At 43.5% G+C, this 22897-nt stretch overlaps 1 protein-coding gene and 1 long non-coding RNA gene across 3 annotated transcripts in view; one reads left to right on the top strand and one right to left on the bottom strand.

Annotated features, from left to right (window-relative positions):
* Window positions 1-22897, bottom strand: part of adcy2a (adenylate cyclase 2a) — a 173085-nt gene that overhangs the window by 36482 nt on the left and 113706 nt on the right. For both annotated transcript variants that reach the window (XR_004561937.1, XM_034175261.1), the window contains exons 16-19: window positions 21432-21569; window positions 16911-17030; window positions 16630-16814; window positions 7780-7864 (exon numbers count right to left, since the gene is read on the bottom strand). Coding sequence is in view for 1 of the 2 variants with exons in the window: in XM_034175261.1 (XP_034031152.1) it covers window positions 7780-7864; window positions 16630-16814; window positions 16911-17030; window positions 21432-21569 (528 nt within the window). In the remaining variant the exon portion in view is untranslated. The remainder of the gene's footprint in view (window positions 1-7779; window positions 7865-16629; window positions 16815-16910; window positions 17031-21431; window positions 21570-22897) is intronic.
* LOC117514700 lies at window positions 3404-22798 on the top strand. Its single transcript, XR_004561938.1, has 3 exons — window positions 3404-3489; window positions 5485-5489; window positions 22789-22798. It is a non-coding gene; the product is annotated as an uncharacterized LOC117514700 (long non-coding RNA).

Raw genomic sequence — 22897 nt, 5'->3', positions numbered from 1 at the left:
TGGGGGTTGAGACCAAGCTTTACTAAATTATAAATAACTTTTTAATGATATGAGATAGAAACTTCCTCCCCCTCTAGCTGCCACCTTATCGTGGTGGGGGAGTTTGCATACCCGGATGATCCTAGGAGCTATGTTGTCGGGGGCTTTGTGCTCCCTGTAGGGTCTCCCAAGGCAAACAGGTCCTAGGTGACGGGTCAGACTAAGGGCAGTTCAGAACCTCCATGACCAATAAAAGATCAAGGACCGAGACGTCGCCCGGTATGGCGGAGCCGGGGTCCCACCCTGGAGCCAGGTCTGGGGTTGGGGCTCGCGCGCGAGTGCCTGGTGGTTGGGGTCCCGCCAGGCTCAGCCCGAAAGAGTGATGTGGGCCCGCCCTCCTGTGGGTTCACCACCTGCAGAGGGGGCCATGGGGGTCGGGTGCAGAGAGGATTGGGTGGCAGTCGAGGGCGGGTGGCCCGACGGCCCAGTCCATGCTCACAGCCGCTGGCTGTTGGGACGTGGAATGTCACCTCACTAGGGGGGGAAGGAGCCTGAGCTTGTGCAGGAGGTTGAGAGATACCGACTAGAGACAGTCGGGCTCACCTCCACGCACAGCTTGGGCTCTGGTACCCAACTCCTGGAGAGGGGCTGGACGCTTCATTTTTCTGGCGGAGAGCTGGGGTCGCATTGCTTAATGCTCCCCAGCTCAGTCACTCTGGAGTTCACTCTGGTGAACGAGAGGGTCGCGTCCCTACGCCTTCGGGTCGGGGACAGGTCTCTCACCGTTGTCTTGGCCTACGGGCAGTGCAGAGTACCCGACCTTCCTGGAGTCCCTGGGAGGGGTACTAGATAGCGCTCCGACTGGGGACTCCATTGTTCTCCTGGGGGATTTCAACGCCCACGTGGGCGGCGACAGTGAGACCTGGAGGGGGGTGATCGGGAAGCATGGCCTCCCCGATCTGAACTTGAGTGGTGTTCAGTTGTTGGACTTCTGTGCTAGTCACAGTTTGTCCATCACGAACACCATGTTCGAGCACAAGGGTGTCCATAAGTGCACGTGGCACCAGGACACCCTGAGCCGGAGGTCAATGATCAACTTTGTAGTCGTATCATCTGACCTTCGGCCACATGTCTCAGACACTCGAGTGAAGAGAGGGGCAGAGCTGTCGACTGATCACCACCTGGTGGTGAGTTGGATCCGCTGGGAGGGTAGGAAGCCAGTCAGACCTGGCAGGCCCAAACGTATCGTGAGGGTCTGCTGGGAACGACTGGCAGAACCCTCTGTCAGTGAGGTCTTCAACTCCCACCTCCGGGAGAGCTTCTCTCAGATCTCGGGGGAGGTTGGAGACATGGAGTCCGAGTGGACCATGTTCTCCACCTCCATTGTCGATGCGGCTGCTCGTAGCTGTGGTCGCAAGGTCTCTGGTGCCTGTCGCGGCGGCAATCCCCGAACCCGGTGGTGGACACTGGAAGTAAGGGATGCCGTCAAGCTGAAGAAGGAGTCCTACTTATCTTTGTTGGTAGGTGGGACCCCAGAGGCAGCTGACAGGTACCGGCAGGCCAAGCGTGCCGCAGCCCGTGCGGTCGCAGAGGCAAAAACTCGGGTCTGGGAGGAGTTCGGGGAGGCTATGGAGGAGGACTATCGGTCGGCTTCGAAGAGATTCTGGCAAATCATCCGACGCCTCAGGAGGCGGAAGCAGCTCTCCACCAGCACTGTTTACGGTGCAGGTGGGGAGCTGTTGACCCTGACTGGGGATGTTGTCGGGCGGTGGAAGGAGTACTTCGAGGATCTCCCCAATCCCGTCGTCACGTCTTCTGAAGAGGAAGCAGAAACTGGGGACTCAGAGGTGGACTCATCCATTACCCAGGCTGAAGTCACCGAGGTGGTTAGAAAGCTCCTCGGTGGCAAGGCTCCTGGGGTGGATGAAATCCGTTCTGAGTACCTTAAATCTCTGGATTGTGTGGGCTGTCTTGGCTGACACACCTCTGCAACATCGCGTGGCGATTGGGGACAGTGCCTCTGGATTGGCAGACCGGGGTGGTGGTCCCTCTGTTTAAGAAGGGGGACCGGAGGGTGTGTTCCAACTATAGGGGGATCACACTCCTCATCCTCCCCGGTAAGGTCTATTCCAGAGTACTGGAGAGGAGAATTCGACCGATGGTCGAACCCCGGATTCAGGAGGAGCAGTGTGGTTTTCGTCCTGGTCGTGGCACACTGGCTCAGCTCTACACACGCCATCGGGTGCTCGAGGGTTCATGGGAGTTCACCCAACCAGAACCAGTCCACATGTGTTTTGTGGATCTGGAGAAGGCGTTCGACCGTGCCCCTCGGGGCACCCTGTGGGGAGTGCTCCGGGAGTACGTGGTCCGGGGTCCTTTGCTAAGGGCTATCCGGTCCGTGTACGACCGCAGCAGGAGCTTGGTTCGCATTGCCGGTAGTAAGTTAAACCTGTTTCCAGTGCACGTTGGCCTCCGCCAGGGCTGCCCTTTGTCACCGGTCCTGTTCATTATTTTTATGGACAGAATTTCTAGGCGCAGCCAGGGTGTAGAGGGGGGTCTGGTTTGGGAACCACATCATCTCTGCTGTTTGCGGACGATGTGGTTCTGTTGGCTTCATCAAATCAGGACCTTCAGCGTGCACTGGGGCGGTTTGCAGCCGAGTGTGAAGCGTCCGGGATGAAAATCAGCACCTCCAAATCCGACGCCATGGTTCTCGACCGGAAAAAGGTGCTTTGCCCTCTTCAGGTCGGTGGAGTGTCCTTGTCTCAAGTGGAGGAGTTTAAGTATCTCGAGGTCTTGTTCATGAGTGAGGGAAGGATGGAGTGTGAGATCGATAGACGGATCAGTGCAGCGTCTGCAGTGATGTGGTCGCTGTATCGGACCGTCGTGGTGAAGAGAGAGCTGAGTAGGGGGGCAAAGCTCTTGATTTACCGATCGATCTACGTTCTGATCCTCACCTATGGTCATGAGATTTGGCTCATGACCGAAAGAACGAGATCGCGAGTACATCGGCCGAGATGAGTTTCCTCCGCAGGGTGGCTGGGCGCTCCCTTAGAGATAGGGTGAGGAGCTCGGTCACTCGGGAGGAGCTCGGAGTCGAGCCGCTGCTCCTCCACGTTGAAAGGAGTCAGTTGAGGTGGCTCGGGCATCTTTTCCGGATGCCCCCTGAACGCCTCGCTGGAGAGGTGTTCCAGGCACATCCCACTGGGAGGAGGCCCCGGGGAAGACCCAGGACACGCTGGAGGGACTACATCTCTCGGCTGGCTTGGGAACGCCTTGGGGTTCCCCCGGAGGAGCTGGGGGAGGTGTGTGTGGATCGGGAGGTCTGGGCGGCTTTGCTTGAGCTGCTGCCCCCCGCGACCCGACTCCGGATAAAGCGGAAGAAAATGGATGGATGGATGGATGGATAGATAGAAACTTCATTTTTCAGAAATTCTGTGCTGGGTGGCACAGCCAATTTGAACCCGAGAGCCAGGTGGAAGTTTGCAGTACCGGGCGGTGCCGCCCACTGTGGATAGAACCCTGGTAGAACAGCCACAGCAGAATGTCGCTGTTCTGTCTGGTCTGTTTGTTTCTTCCTAAAAAACAACAACAAAAACACACCACCTGAGGGAGTTTTTTCCTTACCACTGTTGCTAATGTGCTTGCTCTGGCGAGGGGGTCAAGTTAGTCCTTACCTCAGAAGTGACGTGGGGCATCTTAAGTTGTGATTTGGCGCAATATAAATAGGGGGAAATATCAAGTTACCGTGAACAAGTGTACAACAGCATAGGAACATACAAATGTTATGTTCCTTTCAGGAAGGAGTCCTCAATTAACTGAACTGAATGGAATTTGATCTAAAAGTTCCAACAGAACCACAAAATCACAATTACAGGGCCAATGGAGGAGTTTGAAGCATCAGAGAGAAATATGACTTCACCCACCTTCAAGAGCGCTCCATTACCATGACCTAAAAGGCTGTTGATCAACGAGGATGCCATTAATGCAAAATTCAAGAAATGAATAAATAAATAAATTAAAAAAAACTTGATTTTCAAGCAGTGAGTTCTTCCTCATTCAAAGGTCATTTAGGCCAAAGTGCTACAGCAGCATCATGAAAGTGCTTGGTAGCACATTTCTATTTGATATCTCCAACTCCATCAGTCAGTGTGGTCCGAAAGAACCACCCGACCTTCAGAGATTCACTACTGTTGTCTGATTGCTTTATTTATTTATTTATTTTCCTTGCCTTCATTTGTGAGGAGGCCGTGCTTCTACAGGTATATCTTAAAGACACTACAGGTCCCAAAATTAACCTGTAATTCTGTCATTTGTTCATTCAGAGGCTTTTCAAAGTAATTACAGCAATTTCTGGAATCTTCCATGTGGCTCAAAGATATATTCAACTTTGTGTGTGTGTGTGTATGTGTGCAAAACTATGAACCACTAAAAATCTGACTGAACAAAAACTGAAATAATTTATTTTGAAGTTATATAGAAATGAGTTTGAGATTCTAACTGACTTAACATGTGAATTGTTTGTTTAGAATAAAAAGAGCTCTAGAGTTGAGTTATCAGAGTCTATAATGTGCTTTAAAATAAAAGTTTTATTCCTATTGAAGGAAACCAATGTTACAAAGAAAACCAGAGACGAGATTTGCTGCAAATGAATGAATGGATTCTTTTTTCGCTTTTTTTTTTTTTTTTTTTGCTGGATAAACACATGCAACCTGCAACCTTCTAAGTGGACTGAGGCCAGTCAGTAATTTAACATCTGCAAATACATTTATTATCTGTTCAGACTGTCTGCTCCAGGGCTGTGTCTGTATGAACTCAAACTAATGCAGAAAAAAAAAAGCATTTGTGGAGTGTCTTCTAATTAGGTTAGACAGCAACAACTCAGGATGCAAACCTTAAAACATGGTGCCTTTGATTACATGCGCATATCTTCCCATATATTAAACTAGTGCAGTTCATACAGTTTTAAAATAAATAAGGCATGTTACTGAGCCAACAGTATTCCTCGAGGGGATCAGCTGCAACCTTTTTCTTAATAAACATACAAAAACTGGGATGATACGCTGTTGTTCTCTGCTTCTGACCACCTAACGTTTTTGCATCAAAGCTGGTCACGCCCACATGATTATACAGCCAAAACCGTCCAAATTCCTGTATAAAGTGAATTATTTCAAATTACTACACTCAACAAAAATATAAACGCAACACTTTTGGTTTTGCTCCCATTTTGTATGAGATGAACTCAAAGATCTAAAACTTTTTCCACATACACAATATCACCATTTCCCTCAAATATTGTTCACAACCCGGTCTAAATCTGTGATAGTGAGCACTTCTCCTTTGCTGAGATAATCCATCCCACCTTACAGGTGTGCCATATCAAGATGCTGATTAGACACCATGATTAGTGCACAGGTGTGCCTTAGACTGCCCACAATAAAAGGCCACTCTGAAAGGTGCAGTTTTATCACACAGCACAATGCCACAGATGTCGCAAGATTTGAGGGAGCGTGCAATTGGCATGCTGACAGCAGGAATGTCAACCAGAGCTGTTGCTCGTGTATTGAATGCTCATTTCTCTACCATAAGCCGTCTCCAAAGCGTTTCAGAGAATTTGGCAGTACATCCAACCAGCCTCACAACCGCAGACCACGTGTAACCACACCAGCCCAGGACCTCCACATCCAGCATGTTCACTTCCAAGATCGTCTGAGACCAGCCACTCGGACAGCTGCTGAAACAATCGGTTTGCATAACCAAAGAATTTCTGCACAAACTGTCAGAAACCGTCTCAGGGAAGCTCATCTGCATGCTCATCATCCTCATCGGGGTCTCGACCTGACCAGTTCGTCGTCGTAACCGACTTGAGTGGGCAAATGCTCACATTCGCTGGTGTTTGGCACGTTGGAGAGGTGTTCTCTTCACGGATGAATCCCGGTTCACGCTGTCCAGGGCAGATGGCAGACAGCGTGTGGCGTCGTGTGGGTGAGCGGTTTTCTGATGTCATTGTTGTGGATCGAGTGGCCCATGGTGGCGGTGGGGTTATGGTATGGGCAGGCGTCTGTTATGGACAAAGAACACAGGTGCATTTTATTGATGGCATTTTGAATGCACAGAGATACCGTGACGAGATCCTGAGGCCCATTGTTGTGCCAACATCCAAGAACATCACCTCATGTTGCAGCAGGATAATGCACGGCCCCATGTTGCAAGGATCTGTACACAATTCTTGGAAGCTGAAAATGTCCCAGTTCTTGCATGGCCGGCATACTCACCGGACATGTCACCCATTGAGCATGTTTGGGATGCTCTGGACCGGCGTATACGACAGCGTGTACCAGTTCCTGCCAATATCCAGCAACTTCGCACAGCCATTGAAGAGGAGTGGACCAACATTCCACAGGCCACAATTGACAACCTGATCAACTCTATGCGAAGGAGATATATTTTTGTTGAGTGTACAAAAAGAGTTAGGCCTACGTCTTACCCACCCTATAAGCATGGAAACGTAATGTTAAAGAAAAGCTCCTTTTGAAGTATGAACAGGAAGAAACCTCAAGCAGACCAGACTCAGTGGGGTGGCCATCTGTCCTGACACAAACTTAACTTACACCTCAAACAGAACAGTTCAGTGACGTAACTCAGGTAGGTACCAAATTAAAGCAAAGTTCAGAAAAATAACTTCTCATAGGGAATAGAAACAATGTAGTGGTCAATGTTTTTGCAGAATGTGTAAATGTTTTCATTACAACTTCATTTACAGAACAATTAAGAGCACTGTGATGCTTTCATGATGTCAATCAAGGTGTGAGAAATAAAAGTAACTGTTTAACTTTCTGCGCTACAGATGGACCAGAGTACAGGACAGATTTACCCACCTAACTTTGGGAAATAGGGTTTTGAAAGTAGAAATGCAGTAGATCATAATGCAGTGAATGTATGCTTCTGTACACCACAGTGAAACTGTCATAAAACAATCAAGATGTGCGGGTTGTGTAAACTTCATCCTACAAAATCCAGAATGTGGAGTTAATTGACAACCCTATGAAGGACTCACTTCTTCACGTCACTGAATCTGTATTACTGGGCTTGAGTTTCTGGTTGTGATCAACGAAACAGTGCACAAGATTTGTCTAATACACCATCAGTCACAACTTCGTGGTGATACAGAACAAAAAAGAAAAGTCATCATGTCATCTTTAATAGGACGTTTCTTTGTTCCACTCCACCATGAAGCTGTATAACCAGTGATGAAACACAGTTGCATTATGCACCATTTCTCCAATCACAGCCACGGAAGCCATTAACTCCTTCAGAGTCGTCTTCCCCGACTGGACTATTTGCAGGGACACTCGGCTTCACAATGACTGGATTTCTTAATGACTGATATAAATGAAGTTCGAACATATTCAGTGACTTGTAAATGTTCATGTATCCATCCCCCGAGATGTCTAAAGAGAAAACTGTCTGTGAATATGATGATTTGAAAAAAACAATAAATTACCCTTTAATGTAGTTTGTCCAGTTAAATGGAAAGATTCTATGTACAAATGGGTGTAATTCCTAAATAGTTAGTGTGATATTTGTGTTAAATTCCTTTAATTAATGCTAAACATCTACACAACATGGATATTTTGTTTCATTTCAACTCCATTGTAGAAAAGAAAGAGGAAAAAAAAAATCCTGCATCACTGTGCCAATAATTTTGCACTGAGGTGATTTCGGTGTGAGGGCACAGTTTAAATGTGAGCGTGTGTAGGGAACTGAGGTGTCATTCAAGTGATTGAACTGTGGCCTTACCTGTCTGGCAAGCACAAGCAGAGTGATGAAGAAGATAAAGAGCGAGATGGAGCCCATCGTCTTCAGGTCTTTGAGAACACCGGGCCTTGAAGTGCACAGAAAACAAGTGTATTAATGTCGAGAGGAAAAGTTTCTGTGTAGGCTCTCAGTTGTCCAGGTGGTTTCCATAGTAGAGAAGCTTGAATCTTCGACTGGACTGGGTTGCTTGACGTGAGGACGTTTCGCTTCAAATCACAGAAGCTTCCTCAGCTAAAATTCTTGCTCTGGTAGTCTGACTATTAGCACCTATTGTGCTCTAGGAGAGTGCTAACTAGAGCACAATAGGTGCTAATTAGAGCTATTGTTTAGTCACTAGCCTATAGCAGTCAGCTTCTCGGTAGGTGGGGTCTGGTTAGGTTAAAAAAACTCCAGCTTTTGTTGGCTTCTGGTTTATTCTCTACAAGAGTCAAGACAGAAGTCAGACTACCAGAGCAAGAATTTTAGCTGAGGAAGCTTCTGTGATTTGAAGCGAAACGTCCTCACGTCAAGCAACCCAGTCCAGTCGAAGATTCAAGCTTCTCTACTATGTCGAGAGGAAAAAAAAAAAATGTAAGAAGTGACAAGATGAAAAGTGAAAGGTAAAAAAAAAAATCAAAATGGAAAGAAATGACAAAGAAAATTAATTTAAAAATTCTGACTGCAGTCAGCGTGTGACATGTTGTCAGATGATTGGCCAACAGACGTTCTATTTCAAGCAGTCACTCAATTAAGGCTGTCACTTCTGCTTGGCTGCAACAAGAGTGTGTTTACAGCTTCGACTCCTCTGACAGGCTGTATTCACTACATCATCCACAGAAGACAAAAATAAAATAAAAAATACACAATAAAAAAATACAAGGGAAAGTTTAAATAAACAAAATCAAACTGATCAGACATGGGGCCAAATACAAAGTATTTGTATTAATAATAATTAATAATACTTAAATACATTTTTCTGAGTATTTGTATTTTCACATTTTGAATTCAAAGTATTTGTATTTCAAATACATCGTCGATCCCAAGTATTTCCAAATACTTTTCAAACTTGGGAATCTCTGTGACACCGTGTTGAATATAGATTGTGATAGTTTGATTATTGCGTGTGATATTATAATAGTGAATTTGTGATAAGACATTCAATCCTTTACTTATCAATAGTATTTGGTCATGCTATTTTCACCGGTTATCAGTTTTTGTGTTGATTTCTTGTTTATAGTTCATAGAAAGCATTTGTATTTGTAATACTCAAAATATAAAGTATTTGTATTTGTAAAAGTACAAAGTATTTGTATTTGGAATTCGAAAATCTAAAGTATTTGTATTTAAATACAATGCAATGACCCCAAGTATGAAACTGATTAATTTCACTGGCCAACTGGGTAGTACAACAAAACACTTATCAATTTGATGGGTGGAGATAATGCAAGGATGTATCGTCTCCCCCATTATATTATGCATCCACTAATATGACCATGAGTCACCTGCAGGTACTAATATGTAGACCAGGAATCCTAGTCACATTACCCATCCGTGTCCTTGGATAATATACAATTATAGACTTTTGATGAGGTGTACCCGTGATTATGCAGACCTGGTCAGGATGGGGTTCACCTCGGTACACCGAAATCAAAAGTCTATAACTGCTATATTATATGGTAAACAAGAAAACTGGGAGTTTGTCAAACATACTAAAACTGAAAAATCAATCTCAAGTTTCAACTCTTTATTATTACTGTCATACTGCACCAACTGACATCCCATCGATCAACTGGTGATGCCTGTTAAGTCCGTGATGAAGAGTCATCAGGCTTGTTTTCTTATAAAGTTCGCCATTCGCCTGTCTAGCCTCCACGTAAAATCACCCGAGTACTCAGTCAAGCATCCGTCTGTCAAGTCTCAAAGTCGGGCACATGTCCCTTTTCAGTGACATACTTGTGAAACGGGTTGGCTGCTGACTGTGTATTTTTGCGGATGTTCTTTTTCATGTAAAATTTGTTTTAAGTCAGCGTCACTAACAGACGCGAACCTGTCTTCTGCCATCTTGTCAACAAACTGACAGCCAAAGTAGGCATTGTATCGCGTTATCTGATGGGTTGTTATTGATAGAAGGCGTCACTTGATTAGCTAGCGCTACGCTGCACGCAAGGTGTATTCGTTTTGCACGTGCGGCCTACTCGGCTCCACCAGCGGTCAACTTGGTATGTGGTACAGCTCAGAAAGTGGCAAATGGCCCAATGAGAAGTTGACAAAATCCCATAACATATAATAATGCACTTTATCATCATCGTCTCAGGCCACCCAGCTGTAAATGGTTTCTAGCCTTTGCTGGAGAAGTGATGGTATTGGAGAATAAGCACTGGGACCAATAGGACTCTGGGCCCGTAATGGCTTACTTCTTCTATTTCATCCACACAAGTTACTCCAGCATCAGAAAACATACCAACGCACAACCAATGTCCTGGGGCAGCTTGACATTGTAACACTTGTGTGCACACACCTCCAAAATAAATAAATCAATAAACCAATCAATAAATAAATGGCCTTTAGATCAAGTCTGCAAGCATGCAACATCCACCACAGCACAGAAGCACCCCGAGTCCTGGATGGCAAACACCCAGATGCACAAGTGGTCCATCACAACCAATAGAAAGTAACCATCTATCTCTCTATCTATGATGTATGTGGGTGTGTATGTCTATTTTTGACTGGCCTGTTGCACAGCAACAGTAACCATGGCAATACAAGATGTCATACCCGGGCACCTGGCACCTCGCTAGTATATATTATATATACATACATACATATGAGGTCTGATGAAAAAAGCGGTCCTTTTTATTTTTTTCAAAAAATAAATGGATTTGATTCATATATTTTTATGTCAGACATGCTTGAACCCTCGTGCGCATGCATGAGTTTTTTTCAGGCGTGTCGGTGACGTCATTCGCCTGTGGGCAGGCCTTGAGTGAGGAGTACTCCACCTCCCTCGCCTGTCGGAATCTCTTTGTCTGAATAGCCGCTGCGGACGGCGCACGTTGCTTTATCAAAATTTTTTCTGGACCTGTGAGGCATATCCGAGTGGACGCTATTCGAGAAATTAAGCTGGTTTTCGGTGAAAAGTTTAATGGCTGATGAGAGATTATGGGGTGTTTGTCGCTGTAAGGACTTCCCACGGAGCGGGATGTCGCGCAGCGCTTCCAGGCGCCGTCGTTGGCCTGTTTCGACCTGAAAACATTCTAATTTAAGGCTTAATTCACCCAGGACATCGTGAGAGAACAGAGAAGATTCAGAAGAGGCCGGCATGAGGACTTTATGCGAATCTGTGCGCCGCGACAGGAAAAACACCTCCATGTTGAAAACCATTTGTAAAATTCAGGCGGCTTTTGATGGCTTTCAACAAGTGAGTAACTGAGAAATTGTTTAACAGCTTGGGCATGTTCCAACTTGCCCGTTAAGGTTTCCAACGGAGGTGTTTTTCCTGTCGCGACCCCCCGCGGTCGGGTCCGGCCCGACATGCGACTCTGCCCGCACGTTCTTTCATTACAAAATGTCTGTTAACAATGGAATGTCCGAATACACTCCTCATGCCGACTTCTTCTGAAAGTTCTCTGTTCTCTGACGACTTACTGGGTCAACAGAGCCTGAAATGTGGAAGTTTTCAACTTGAAACAGCGAGACGCTGCCGCCTCGAAGCGCAGCTCGCCGTCAGGCGCCGTGGACCATCCTGAAAGAGACACTACAGACCAAAATCTCTCATCAGCCGTTAAAATTTTTACCGAAAACCAGCTGAATTTATCGAATGGTGTCCACTCAGTTGTGCCTTACAGTTTTTGAAAAAAATTTTATCAAACAAAGCAGCAGTCTCTGAGACATTCCTAAACAATGAAAAAAACGACGAGAGGGTGGGCGACTGCCCACAGGCGAATGACATAACCGACAGGCGTGAAAAAACTCTTGCATGCCCACGAGGGTTCAAGCATGTCTGATGTAATCACACGTGATTCAAATCCATATGGTTTTTGAAAAAAATAAGGTCCGTTACTTTTATCACAGACCTCGTACATACATACATTCTGATACCTTTTTTTGAATGTCTAAACACTGAAATGTAAAAATGACCTACAGGGGTTTTCGGAGCAGCTGTCCACTGGTGTCATCCTCTTACAGGGGCGGATCCAGCTTTCTTATAAGGAGGGGGGGTTTGACTAGGGGGGGTGCGGGGGCATGCCACCCCCCGGAAAATTTCTAAATTGAAGGTGCATTTTCCTGCAATCTGAGGCAATTTAAGCATGTATTTTGGACATTTGAAACAGGTAATTGTTATAATTTTATGACCAAGTTAAGAGGAATGATACACAAAAAAATTATATTTCAGTATCTGACATCAAATGTCACAACAGTGTTTTTCACTCTGCATAATGGTCAACCAGGCAGTAGAAAGTTAGAAATAGCACATCATTATTTGGAGATATTAATGAGCCTTTATAATTCAAGATGATTTATCTTCCTGGTTCTCAAATAAGAGGCAGCAGAGGCGCCTGGGGTGAGGCTGAATGAAAAGTTCTTTTTTGCATGCTTCTGTCTACCCCGGTCACACGGCACTTAACGAAGGGCAATAAAGCCCTAACGTAACAAGAAATCTGGACTTTCCTTGACATCATTTAACCTTCGCTCAGCTTCGTTCCTGCAGCTGGAGCTTCGTCAGGATTTTTAAACTGTCAAAAAATTTGAACGAAGGCTGCCGAAAACCCCAAGTCGTCCGTATTTCATTTTGCTGTAGTTCTTGACGTTTTTTTTATTGTTTGCTTAGTTTTTGTAACGTTAGAGTTTAGTTTGACTTCAACCAGCTGCATGTTTTCATACAGTGCAGAAGCCGGGTGCTGCTGCTGGTACGTTTATATGCCATTGGAAATTACAGGGCAAACTCAGCCTGTCTGCTTGGATTTTTTTATGTGGGTGTGGGGGGGGGGGGGGGGGGCAGCTTCACTGGGCTCAGGCACCTTACATAGGCCAGAATTAAATCTTTTGTGTGGATACAATTAAATATTTTGCTACAAGCAACTGCTGAATTTGAAGCAACAAAAAAGTTTTGTAATTTCCGACAGTCTCTGAACGCAGCATCCGTAGCCTGCTCTTGGACATGCCTCAACTTGCCTGGACACACAGATGTATGTCTCCTATAGAGGGTTTTCATGTGATGTATCGGTCACGTCATTTTGTGTCCCGCGCCGTTCTGGATTACTACGCGGTGGCCGCAATGATACGCTACCACTGAACTATACATGCATTTGGCGAAAAATTTCAGAAGCTTCAACGTCGGTGTGAAGAAGCCTCACGGAACCATGGTGCTGAGAGAAATCCACTGCTACCAGAATTTTATTTTATTCGGCAATAAAATTACATAAGAATACATAAAAATACTGCAGAGGATAACAAGAACGCTTCCAATACGGATGCTTATTTACATTGTGGTCCTCGAGCACCGAGCTGCTGATCCGCAAGCTGCCCTTCTAGCGCCTGGTGAGAGAAATCGCTCAGGACTTCAAGACGACCTCCGCTTTCAGAGCTCTACTGTGATGCTCTGCAGGAGGCCGACAAGGCTGACCTGGTCGGCAGCTTCCTAGTTCAAAATATCGCAGTGTGACACTGTCGGCCAGTTTGTTACATCACCACTAAATTCATTATCTGGTATAAGATACGGATCCACTGAACCAACTGCTACACATCTATCACAATAAATAGCTTTATCTCGAGAATTTAAAGCATCGTAATAACCGGACATTCTCTCCATTTTTCTATCACGCGCCAGCCTCCTTGTAATCCAGAATAGAGACGGCACCTGTCCTGCAGCAAATCGGTCACGTGATTGAAAACCGTCTATAGGAAAAATGCAGAAGACACTATTTTCAAGAGAGAATGGAGTATTTGGGCCACTACTGGACGAGTGGACGTTTCCACGCGCATGAAGTGTGCTTGAGGCCTTCTTTTTGCTGTGGGTTTTATTTGGATATCTTTACACTGGGGTGAGTGGAATGTTATTTTTTTCTTCAACTTTTGCTTTGTGTTTTCAATGATACAGAGCCCTGGAAGTGCCAAGTGTGGAGAGAATGTGCACACGTTTTAATTGTTGCGTGAAGATCAACGTTGGCGTTGGCTTAGTTGTGTTTCAATTTTTCAATTTATTTTTATTTATACAGCGCCAAATCACAACAAAGTTGCCTCATGGCGCTTTACACAATTAAGGTCTAACATCACTAACCTAAACCTGGACTGATTTCATTGTCAAATCAGAATCAAATTTATTGCCAAGTAAGTTCTCACATACAAGCAGAGCAGGCGGCACAGACAGCCTGGCTGGATGTTTACTGGGATACCAAACCAAAAGGGGCACAGCTCAAGGGGCGGGGGGGGGGGAGTTAAACCCCCTAAACCCCCCCTTAGATCCGCTAGTGTCTTAACTGCTGGTTGCAGAGCCTGCAGGAACCCATGTGACTCAAAGTGCTGCACACAAGACAAATGTTCTGGTCTAGTGGAGAGTCAAACTAAATATGTCCCAGACTAATCTAAGTGCCAGATGCAGAGTAATAAAACTAATATCGACCCCCTTCACCTGCTTCAGTGTGAATGTGATGCAGCACGTCATTGCTCTCGCCAGGTTTAAATGAATAAAGCAGCTTTAATTATAAGTGCACAGAAATACCACATTAATGCATTTGCTTGTATTAATTCATTGTGTAATTTTCTGTCTACATCCCACAGTAGACGATGCCAAAAAGGGCACCATAGTGGCACAAGTAGTTACCATATTTGCCTCACTATTAGACGTCTTTGGCTCGAGTTAACATCTGTTGCAAAAGTTGTGCCAAATCAACATTTGGATACATACCAGATCTACTCTGTCAACCCAGAGCAAAGTTTGTAAAAGCCAAATTTTGGCAAATCAACAAGCAGATCCAACTCTGATCCGCTTTTCTCAAGAGAACAAACAAGGGAGAAGCTGAAGGGACTTACAAAGGTTTTGCAGCAAAACCACCCTGATCTGTTTGACTTACCGTTTTGATTCCATGTGCTAGGACACACAACCCATGTGTGTCTGAAGTACGATGTTACACATGTGCAAAACTTTCAACTAAGAAGAATGTTAGCAATTCTAAAAACAAAACAAACCTTTCCCAGCAATCATAGGGCAAGATGCGAGGTACAACCTGGACAGCACGCCAGTCTGTTGCAGGGCCACATATAAACATATGGTCTCTTTCTCTCACACACACTTTAAAATTCCAGTTTCGCCTAACCTGCATATCTTTGAAAACTGGAGTACATGGAGGGAACTCACGTGGACACTGGGCGAGCATGCAAACTCCACACAGTAAGGACCAGGCAGGAAGAGATCCCAGGGTCCTATTGCTGCAAGACAACAGTGCTAACCACAAACTATACCTTGAAATGCAATGGGCATCTTTGAGGAAGCACCTTGGGACCTGGCTGGAAATCACCCAGGCAGCCAGCAGATCCATCCTCACCTCTCGAAATTAACCATCTATCGACTGCATGACAGGGACCCCAGCTGGCCAAGTGAAAAAGGTGTGTCCACTTGGCCAGTTGGGCTCCTCATCACTGAGGCACCTGCATGTTGGATCATGTCCAGAGAAACACACCACAAGGCCAAAATGTCATAGCTGACATTCCTTCACGATGCGTGTGGTATGCCTCTCTAAGTAACCTTTAATCTCCTGCAAAGGCATCGGCATTTCCAAACCAACCCAGTGTCACGTTCCTTTTTGTGCTCCTGTCACAAAATGATTCAAATTTGCGTTACAGGTTTTTTTTTTTTTTTTAACTCACTATTACTAACCCTACTCCTTCCCCTAACCCTAACCATAACCATCCCCGACGCCCTACTGCACTTTTAATTACATGCACCAGTCATGGAATGAATTAGAATAAATTTGTAATCCCATGACGAAAATTTTGCACTTTTCATGACAATATGACGAACCAACAGATTAATGTATATTTTGTACTGCTGAATCACGATATGCCGTGAGACTGGGTTATTCCAAACACCTCTGTCCAGCGACCTCATAACGCCATAAACTCTTCCCAGACATCTTTCGAGCTTGAGGACCCAAAGACATGAATGCCTGGGAAAGCCATTTGAGAAAAACGCCAGTTATTGAACATTACTTTTCCATAATTTGATACAGTATTATAAACTACCATATGGATACTATCATTAAACAAAGAATAACATTATGGGTTAACCATACAGACTAGAAGGGCACTCGGTAGAGCGCATACCTCTGTCACGCCACATATCAATATCGAAGGATGTGGATTCACAAAAGGGCAAACTAATACATGATGCTATATTCCAGAGTTTAATCCGGATCATCACCAAATTTTAATCGACTGATCCTGGACATATTTCCCATCATTCCACCAAACTTGGTTCAAATGTGTTCAACACTTTTTGAGTTATCCTGTTAAACGCCGGTGAAAACACAACCTCCTTGGTGGAGGTAATAAAGGAGACAACTGCAAAAATATCTATTTTTAAGATACAATGGGGAGGCTGATGCTGATGTCATTTTACAAAACTCCTATTCTGGTTTTGGGTTTAGAAGGTGGAAAGAATGAAGACAAAATATTGACACAACAATAAAAAAGATAAGGTGGTTGGAGCAGTTGCAAGCATTTTTCTTGAGAGGGCTTCCATTTATAATCGTCTTTGGCTCGTCTGGCGCCTTTTACCTTCATATATTGTAATTTGTCCCAGAGCACAATACTGCTTCATCATCTACATGGCTTCCACAGTTCAGCATTTATACCTACCTGTCTAGGCTTTCCGTCTTGTATAGGAATCGGCTATATTCATCCAGCAGGGACGCGTGCGTTTGTAGGATAATGATGTTGTAAACCACCACAGCTGTCAGCATAATGATCATTTTAAGCTCGTAGTTTATCCTCAGGAACACCGAGCAAGAGATCAGGCCCAGGATGCAACTGTAAATTAAATACTAGACAGACACGTAATGCAGAGTCAAAGAAAAAAAAAAAAAAAAAAAAACATGATTCTTAGAGAGGACTTGATGTACATATTCAACTCTACTTACAGGAAGGTAGAAATTGTTTCTGCCAGTGACACTGATTGGTTGTCCATTTGAGGAAAATTGAGTTTCATTTGAAGAATTGTAGATAGACAGTGGAGGCAACATGTTGTCGTCCAGGAAAAACTATAGCAAATAGAGCAGAAGAGAAAGTCAACGGAAATTTCCTTTTATTTCAAACTAATGATGAAAAAAAAAAAAATAAAAACTTCAATCCACTGCAAATTAAAACTGGTGATTAATATCACATTATCATCACTTTACCGGGGCGTTGCTAGGCAGGTATTGTAGATTTACGTCGACAGTATCTGGCTATACCCCGCCCGCTGTGCATAAACAAATGACGTCATAGCGCGCGCGCAGCCCAAGAACTGTCCGCAGAGGGGGAAAAAAAAAAAACTGTCCGCAGAGGAAAAGATGAAAATGTGAGAAGTGTGTTTTGGTCCCAATATGGATATTCCGGATGATTTTCTCATGGATAGTACGATAATGAACAGCACCTAAAGCAGCCAGCTTGATGAGGACGCACTGGCTAAATTGGAGAGCAGCGCACGACAAAAGTTAAGTGAGCCAACTTTAGTTTTTATGTACGCGTTACGTGTTGTGTATCTCAGTAAAAAGTGATAATAATGCAAATAACATGCTGTTGTCGTGCCTCCGTTCATGCCAGTCACCCGCAATGACAGATATTCACCAGAGTCATTTTGGGCAACTGGGCATGAATGTCGGGCCTCTGAAAATGCATACCGCCCTCCAAAAGCATGTTATTGTATCATTGTCACTCCTTCCACATCAACCTCCCCTCCATACTAGCAGCTTGCAATGTATCATTTATTCATGGTAATAAATTGGTTGTGATGAAATATCTGAATGAACAAAGTGGTCAAACGCTGCAAAGGAAATGCAAAAAAAACAAAAAAAAGCTTTTTAAATCTGCAAAAACTCAATTATCTCTGAGTGCAGATATGAGAACAGAACTTTTTCCATTATGTATATCCTCACATGGTGTTCTACCATTACATAAAATTTCTTTAAAATCCACCAAACTGTTTAGCAGGAGTTATATTTTTGAGGTCAGGATCATATGATGCATCAATTAACCACTAAAAGTCCAATTGTTGAATTATTGAGGGTTAGACCTTACCGTTATGAATCATCATTTATCACTATATAAATACATTGAATATCATACATGATGATGAAATAATTAACCAACAAAATTCTAATGATCTCCCCTTAAGGACGTTGAACCAAATACCTTCATGTACATCTTCATGGTGTTTTACCACTGTGTGAAGTTTCGTGAAAATTGACTGAACTATTTACGAGGAGGATGCACTTACAAGACTGTACTTTTTTTTGGCATCTTCTTGCTCAGGATTGCCACAGCGGATTCTCATGTTGATTTGGCACACGTTTTACACCAGCTGCCATTCCTGACACACCCCCACATTACGTGGAGAACTGGCACAGGTGGCCGTGAACTGGCAACCTTCTGTTTAGAAGCAAACGCTCGATCCGCTTGTGCCACCGCACTGCCTGACAGGGTGATTCCTATATACTCACAAATTTTTGAAACACTTGTAAACTGCAAATACATTTTCCGTCTGGTCGTTACTTTGGGCAAACTGGTCTCCATTGCACTTAGAAATAGAATCTTGTAGGATAAGAGGCCATTTGTGACATCCATTTGGAAATGTCCTTTAAATCCAACCCGGAGGATAAGATGAGGATTGGCTGGCCCACTGAGCAAAGCCAAGATAATGTGTCTCCACCGCTCTGAGCGACTGACCCACGTCAGGTGCAAAACAAGATTATAATCTCTGGAATCGATTTGTGTGAAGGTCTACACCGGGGTCCTGACACCATGCTTTATCACACAGCTACCCCAAACGGCCACTGGCTACTTTCCACTTTGGTCCAAGCATTTTTATTTTGGTCTTTTCCCTCTCAAGTGAAAATCAAAATCACACAAATCTGAGAATTAATGGTTGATAGCATGTTGTTATCTTTATATACAAATAGAGTTTGCACTCCTTATCTTTGCTTTTGACAAAAAACAAAAGATAGGTCGCTTTGCAAAAGAAAATGTAAATGAAATTTTCCCCTCATAATGGTGTGCATTGAAATATCCCATTTGTTTGCAAATAAATTGTCATCATGGAGATTAATGGCACATTTTAATGCTGCTGCGTCCAAGTGAAACAATCCTTATGGGGAGTGATGACGCAAAACCAGCATCACACCCTCCTTCATTCTGCAGGATGGAAATTATCTTACAAGGTTATCAATTCATTGTGAATAGAAATCGAGCCAATACCATTTGGCGTTAAGGCTCTGATCATGTCATTCCCTGCTGAATACCTGAAAATGGCATATAGGGATACTGGGGAGTGATGATACAATTCTTCTTCTCTGAAGAATACAGTCAGAGGTTGCAGGTGGACACAGGGACGGACACGTAGGAGAGTACAATGCAAGTGCAGCACTTCTGCAGCATGCAATCGTGCAGCTGCGGATCAGAACTTGAGCCGGAATGTGTGACTGGGATTATTCAACCAGGACTTGGCTTGTGTAGTTTCATGTCTTCTGTAAATTTTATTTTAATTATTTTTTTGTATTATATATATATATATATATATATATATATATATATATATATATATATATATATATATATATATATATATATATATATTAACCAATTTCACTGGATTGAGTAGAAGGAGAAGTAAGTCCTCTATATTACCTCTATAAACCGATATTGAACCATACCATTACCTGTAGCTCCATCAGGCAAAGAAGCGTTACATATAGGTCTGGAGGCCCCAGATTCTGCAGCATGAATCTAGAATTCCTATAGATGGCACAGCAGTCAGATGCTGGTTACTTCAACCAGTCAAGTATTTAAGTTGGTATTCATTTACAGCTGGGTGGACTACGATAATACAGATGAAATACAGTAGTGTTTAGAATAATAGTAGTGCTATGTGACTAAAAAGATTAATCCAGGTTTTGAGTATATTTCTTATCGTTACATGGAAAACAAGGTACCAGTAGATTCAGTAGATTCTCACAAATCCAAGCATTCATGATATGCACACTCATAAGGCTATGAAATTGGGCTATTAGTAAAAAAAAAAAAAAGTAGAAAAGGGGGTGTTCACAATAACAGTAGTGTGGCATTCAGTCAGTGAGTTTGTCAGTTTTGTGGAACAAACAGATGTGAATGATCTCCAGTGCTTTAAAATGGACAAAAAAAAAAAAACAGATGCATGGAAGAAAATGGAAAACAACCATCAAAATGGATAGAAGAATAACCACAATGGCAAAGGCTCACCCATTGATCAGCTCCAGGATGATCAAAGACAGTCTGGACTTACCTGTAAGTGCTGTGACAGTTAGAGGACGCCTGTGTGAAGCTAATTTATTTGCAAGAATCCCGCGCAAAGTTCCTCTGTTAAATAAAAGACATGTGCAGAAGAGGTTACAATTTGCCAAAGAACACATCAACTGGCCTAAAGAGAAATGGAGGAATATTTTGTGGACTGATGAGAATAAAATTGTTCTTTTTGGGTCCAAGGGCCACAGACAGTTTGTGAGACGACCCCCAAACTCTGAATTCAAGCCACAGTTCACAGTGAAGACAGTGAAGCACGGTGGTGCAAGCATCATGATATGGGCATGCTTCTCCTACTATGGTGTTGGGCCTATATATCGCATACCAGGTATCATGGATCAGTTTGGATATGTCAAAATACTTGAAGAGGTCATGTTGCCTTATGCTGAAGAGGACATGCCCTTGAAATGGGTGTTTCAACAAGACAATGACCCCAAGCACACTAGTAAACGAGCAAAATCTTGGTTCCAAACCAACAAAATTAATGCCTCGCAGATGTGAAGAAATCATGAAAAACTGTGGTTATACAACTAAATACTAGTTTAGTGATTCACAGGATTGCTAAAAAAGCAGTCTGAACATAATAGTTTTGAGTTTGTAGCGTCAACAGCAGATGCTATTATTGTGAACACCCCCTTTTCTACTTTTTTTTTTTACTAATAGCCCAATTTCATAGCCTTATGAGTGTGCATATTATGAATGCTTGGTCTTGTTGGATTTGTGAGAATCTACTGAATCTACTGGTACCTTGTTTTCCATGTAACAATAAGAAATATACTCAAAACCTGGATTAATCTTTTTAGTCACATAGCACTACTATTATTCTGAACACTACTGTATGTTGTCCAAGGTCATACTCTGGTACTGTGACCAGAACTTGAACCCAGTTCTCCATATTGGTAGCACAACTCTACAACCTGGAATTGATGCTTTTAAAACTACAAAGTTCTGGACAACCTCCAGGTTGGATCTGGCCTGGAATACTACTACTACTACTAATAAAAATAATAGATGTCGTTTTAAAAAACAGTTCCAGACAACCTCCAGGAATGGAATACTTTGCAGTCAGTGAAATGTACTCAGTGGTACTCCCTCCATTCCAGTAGTACCTAAACCTAAAAGCTTACCATGTTGAAGACTGCCATTGTGAGTATAAGTGCAGTGGTCGTCATGGTGAGAGTGACGCGGGACCACGGCTTGTTGGCAATAATGCCTGATGACCTCAAAAGCCACATCCAAGAGGTAGACGTGTTTTTACTGCAGTGCTGAGAGGACACAAACACACCAAGATGTACACAACCATACAAATACACAGTTTGGTGCCTTGAAATCCACTCTGGTGGAATAATAATAGTAATAATAATAAAAAAACACCAAAACATTTATTTTGTGAACAATAATGCTACGGTAGGTTGGATTTGTGTCACTTGGAGTAACTACTTGCTTGATTGCACTCCTATAAATGGCACAAAGACCTGCAGAGCAGCCCAGTGCTTTGTTATCAACGTAAAGAGCAAAAAAGATTGATGTCTGTTGGGTTCGACATCCTATTTAGTCTCAGTGTGATAAGTAAGAATGACAGATAGTACCAATCATTCCTTTTTAAAATCAGATTACCTCAATCAATAATTCATGTCACTTTGTACCAAAATTGGAGGAAGTTTATTTTTGGATCCGTGGCCAAATGAAAAGTTGCTGCCCCCACACCCCACACACACACAATATTTAGTCATTTTTGCACTACAACAAACACCATTAAGCCATAGACAGTAAGAAATATACCTTTCTGTAATCCTTGTGATCAGGCAAATGCCCCATAACTGGGGAATTTTGGCTTTTGTGTAATCCTTATTTGATCCCTAACTGGCTATAACTGGCATTTTGGTTATGTCTATCATGTTTTTTTTAAATCCCCAACTGGCTGTAAGGCTGGATGATGTCATGATGTCCTTTCAAATTCTGTTAATATATCCCATTACCACAGTCTGTATTAATAAATTAAACACACAGAAGCCACACAATTGCACAAAATACACAATAATTGTGCACATTTACATTAAAAGAAAAGGTCACACAGCAGTACAGAATAATTAGTTTGTGTAAAACCAATCAGTTTGAAATAAAACCTTGTACCTCACTGGCACAGTGAACCGTCTATTACTAATTAACTATAATTGCTTTGATGATGTCAATCAATAAATTTAGGAGAAGCGATTGTGGTAAGGGAGGCTCCATCAGCGTAATAGAGTATAAACTGCTTTCAGTAACAACACGCTAAAATGACGGTTCTATCGTGATTATCTTCTATTTCCCACTTCAGTCCAAGCAGGACAAACCAAACGGCTTCCCCATCCTGTTTCATTAATGATGTCAATACTGTTTTTAAGAAGTGTGTTCATTCCTCCATCCTCCGCCTCCACACAGCATCCATGATCATCATCATCATCCACACTGAGTCCACCATCATCATCGTCAAACACACAGCGCCCGCCATCGTCAAACACAGCGCCCGCGATCGTCAAACACAGCGCCCGCGATCGTCAAACACAGCACCCGCGATCGTCAAACACAGCGTCCGCGATCATCATCGTCA

The sequence above is a fragment of the Thalassophryne amazonica genome, chromosome 7 (genome assembly GCF_902500255.1).
Source record: "Thalassophryne amazonica chromosome 7, fThaAma1.1, whole genome shotgun sequence".
Classification (NCBI taxonomy): Eukaryota; Metazoa; Chordata; class Actinopteri; order Batrachoidiformes; family Batrachoididae; genus Thalassophryne; species Thalassophryne amazonica.
The sequence above is the reverse complement of the archived record's forward strand: the minus strand, read 5'-3'. Positions and strand labels throughout refer to the sequence as shown.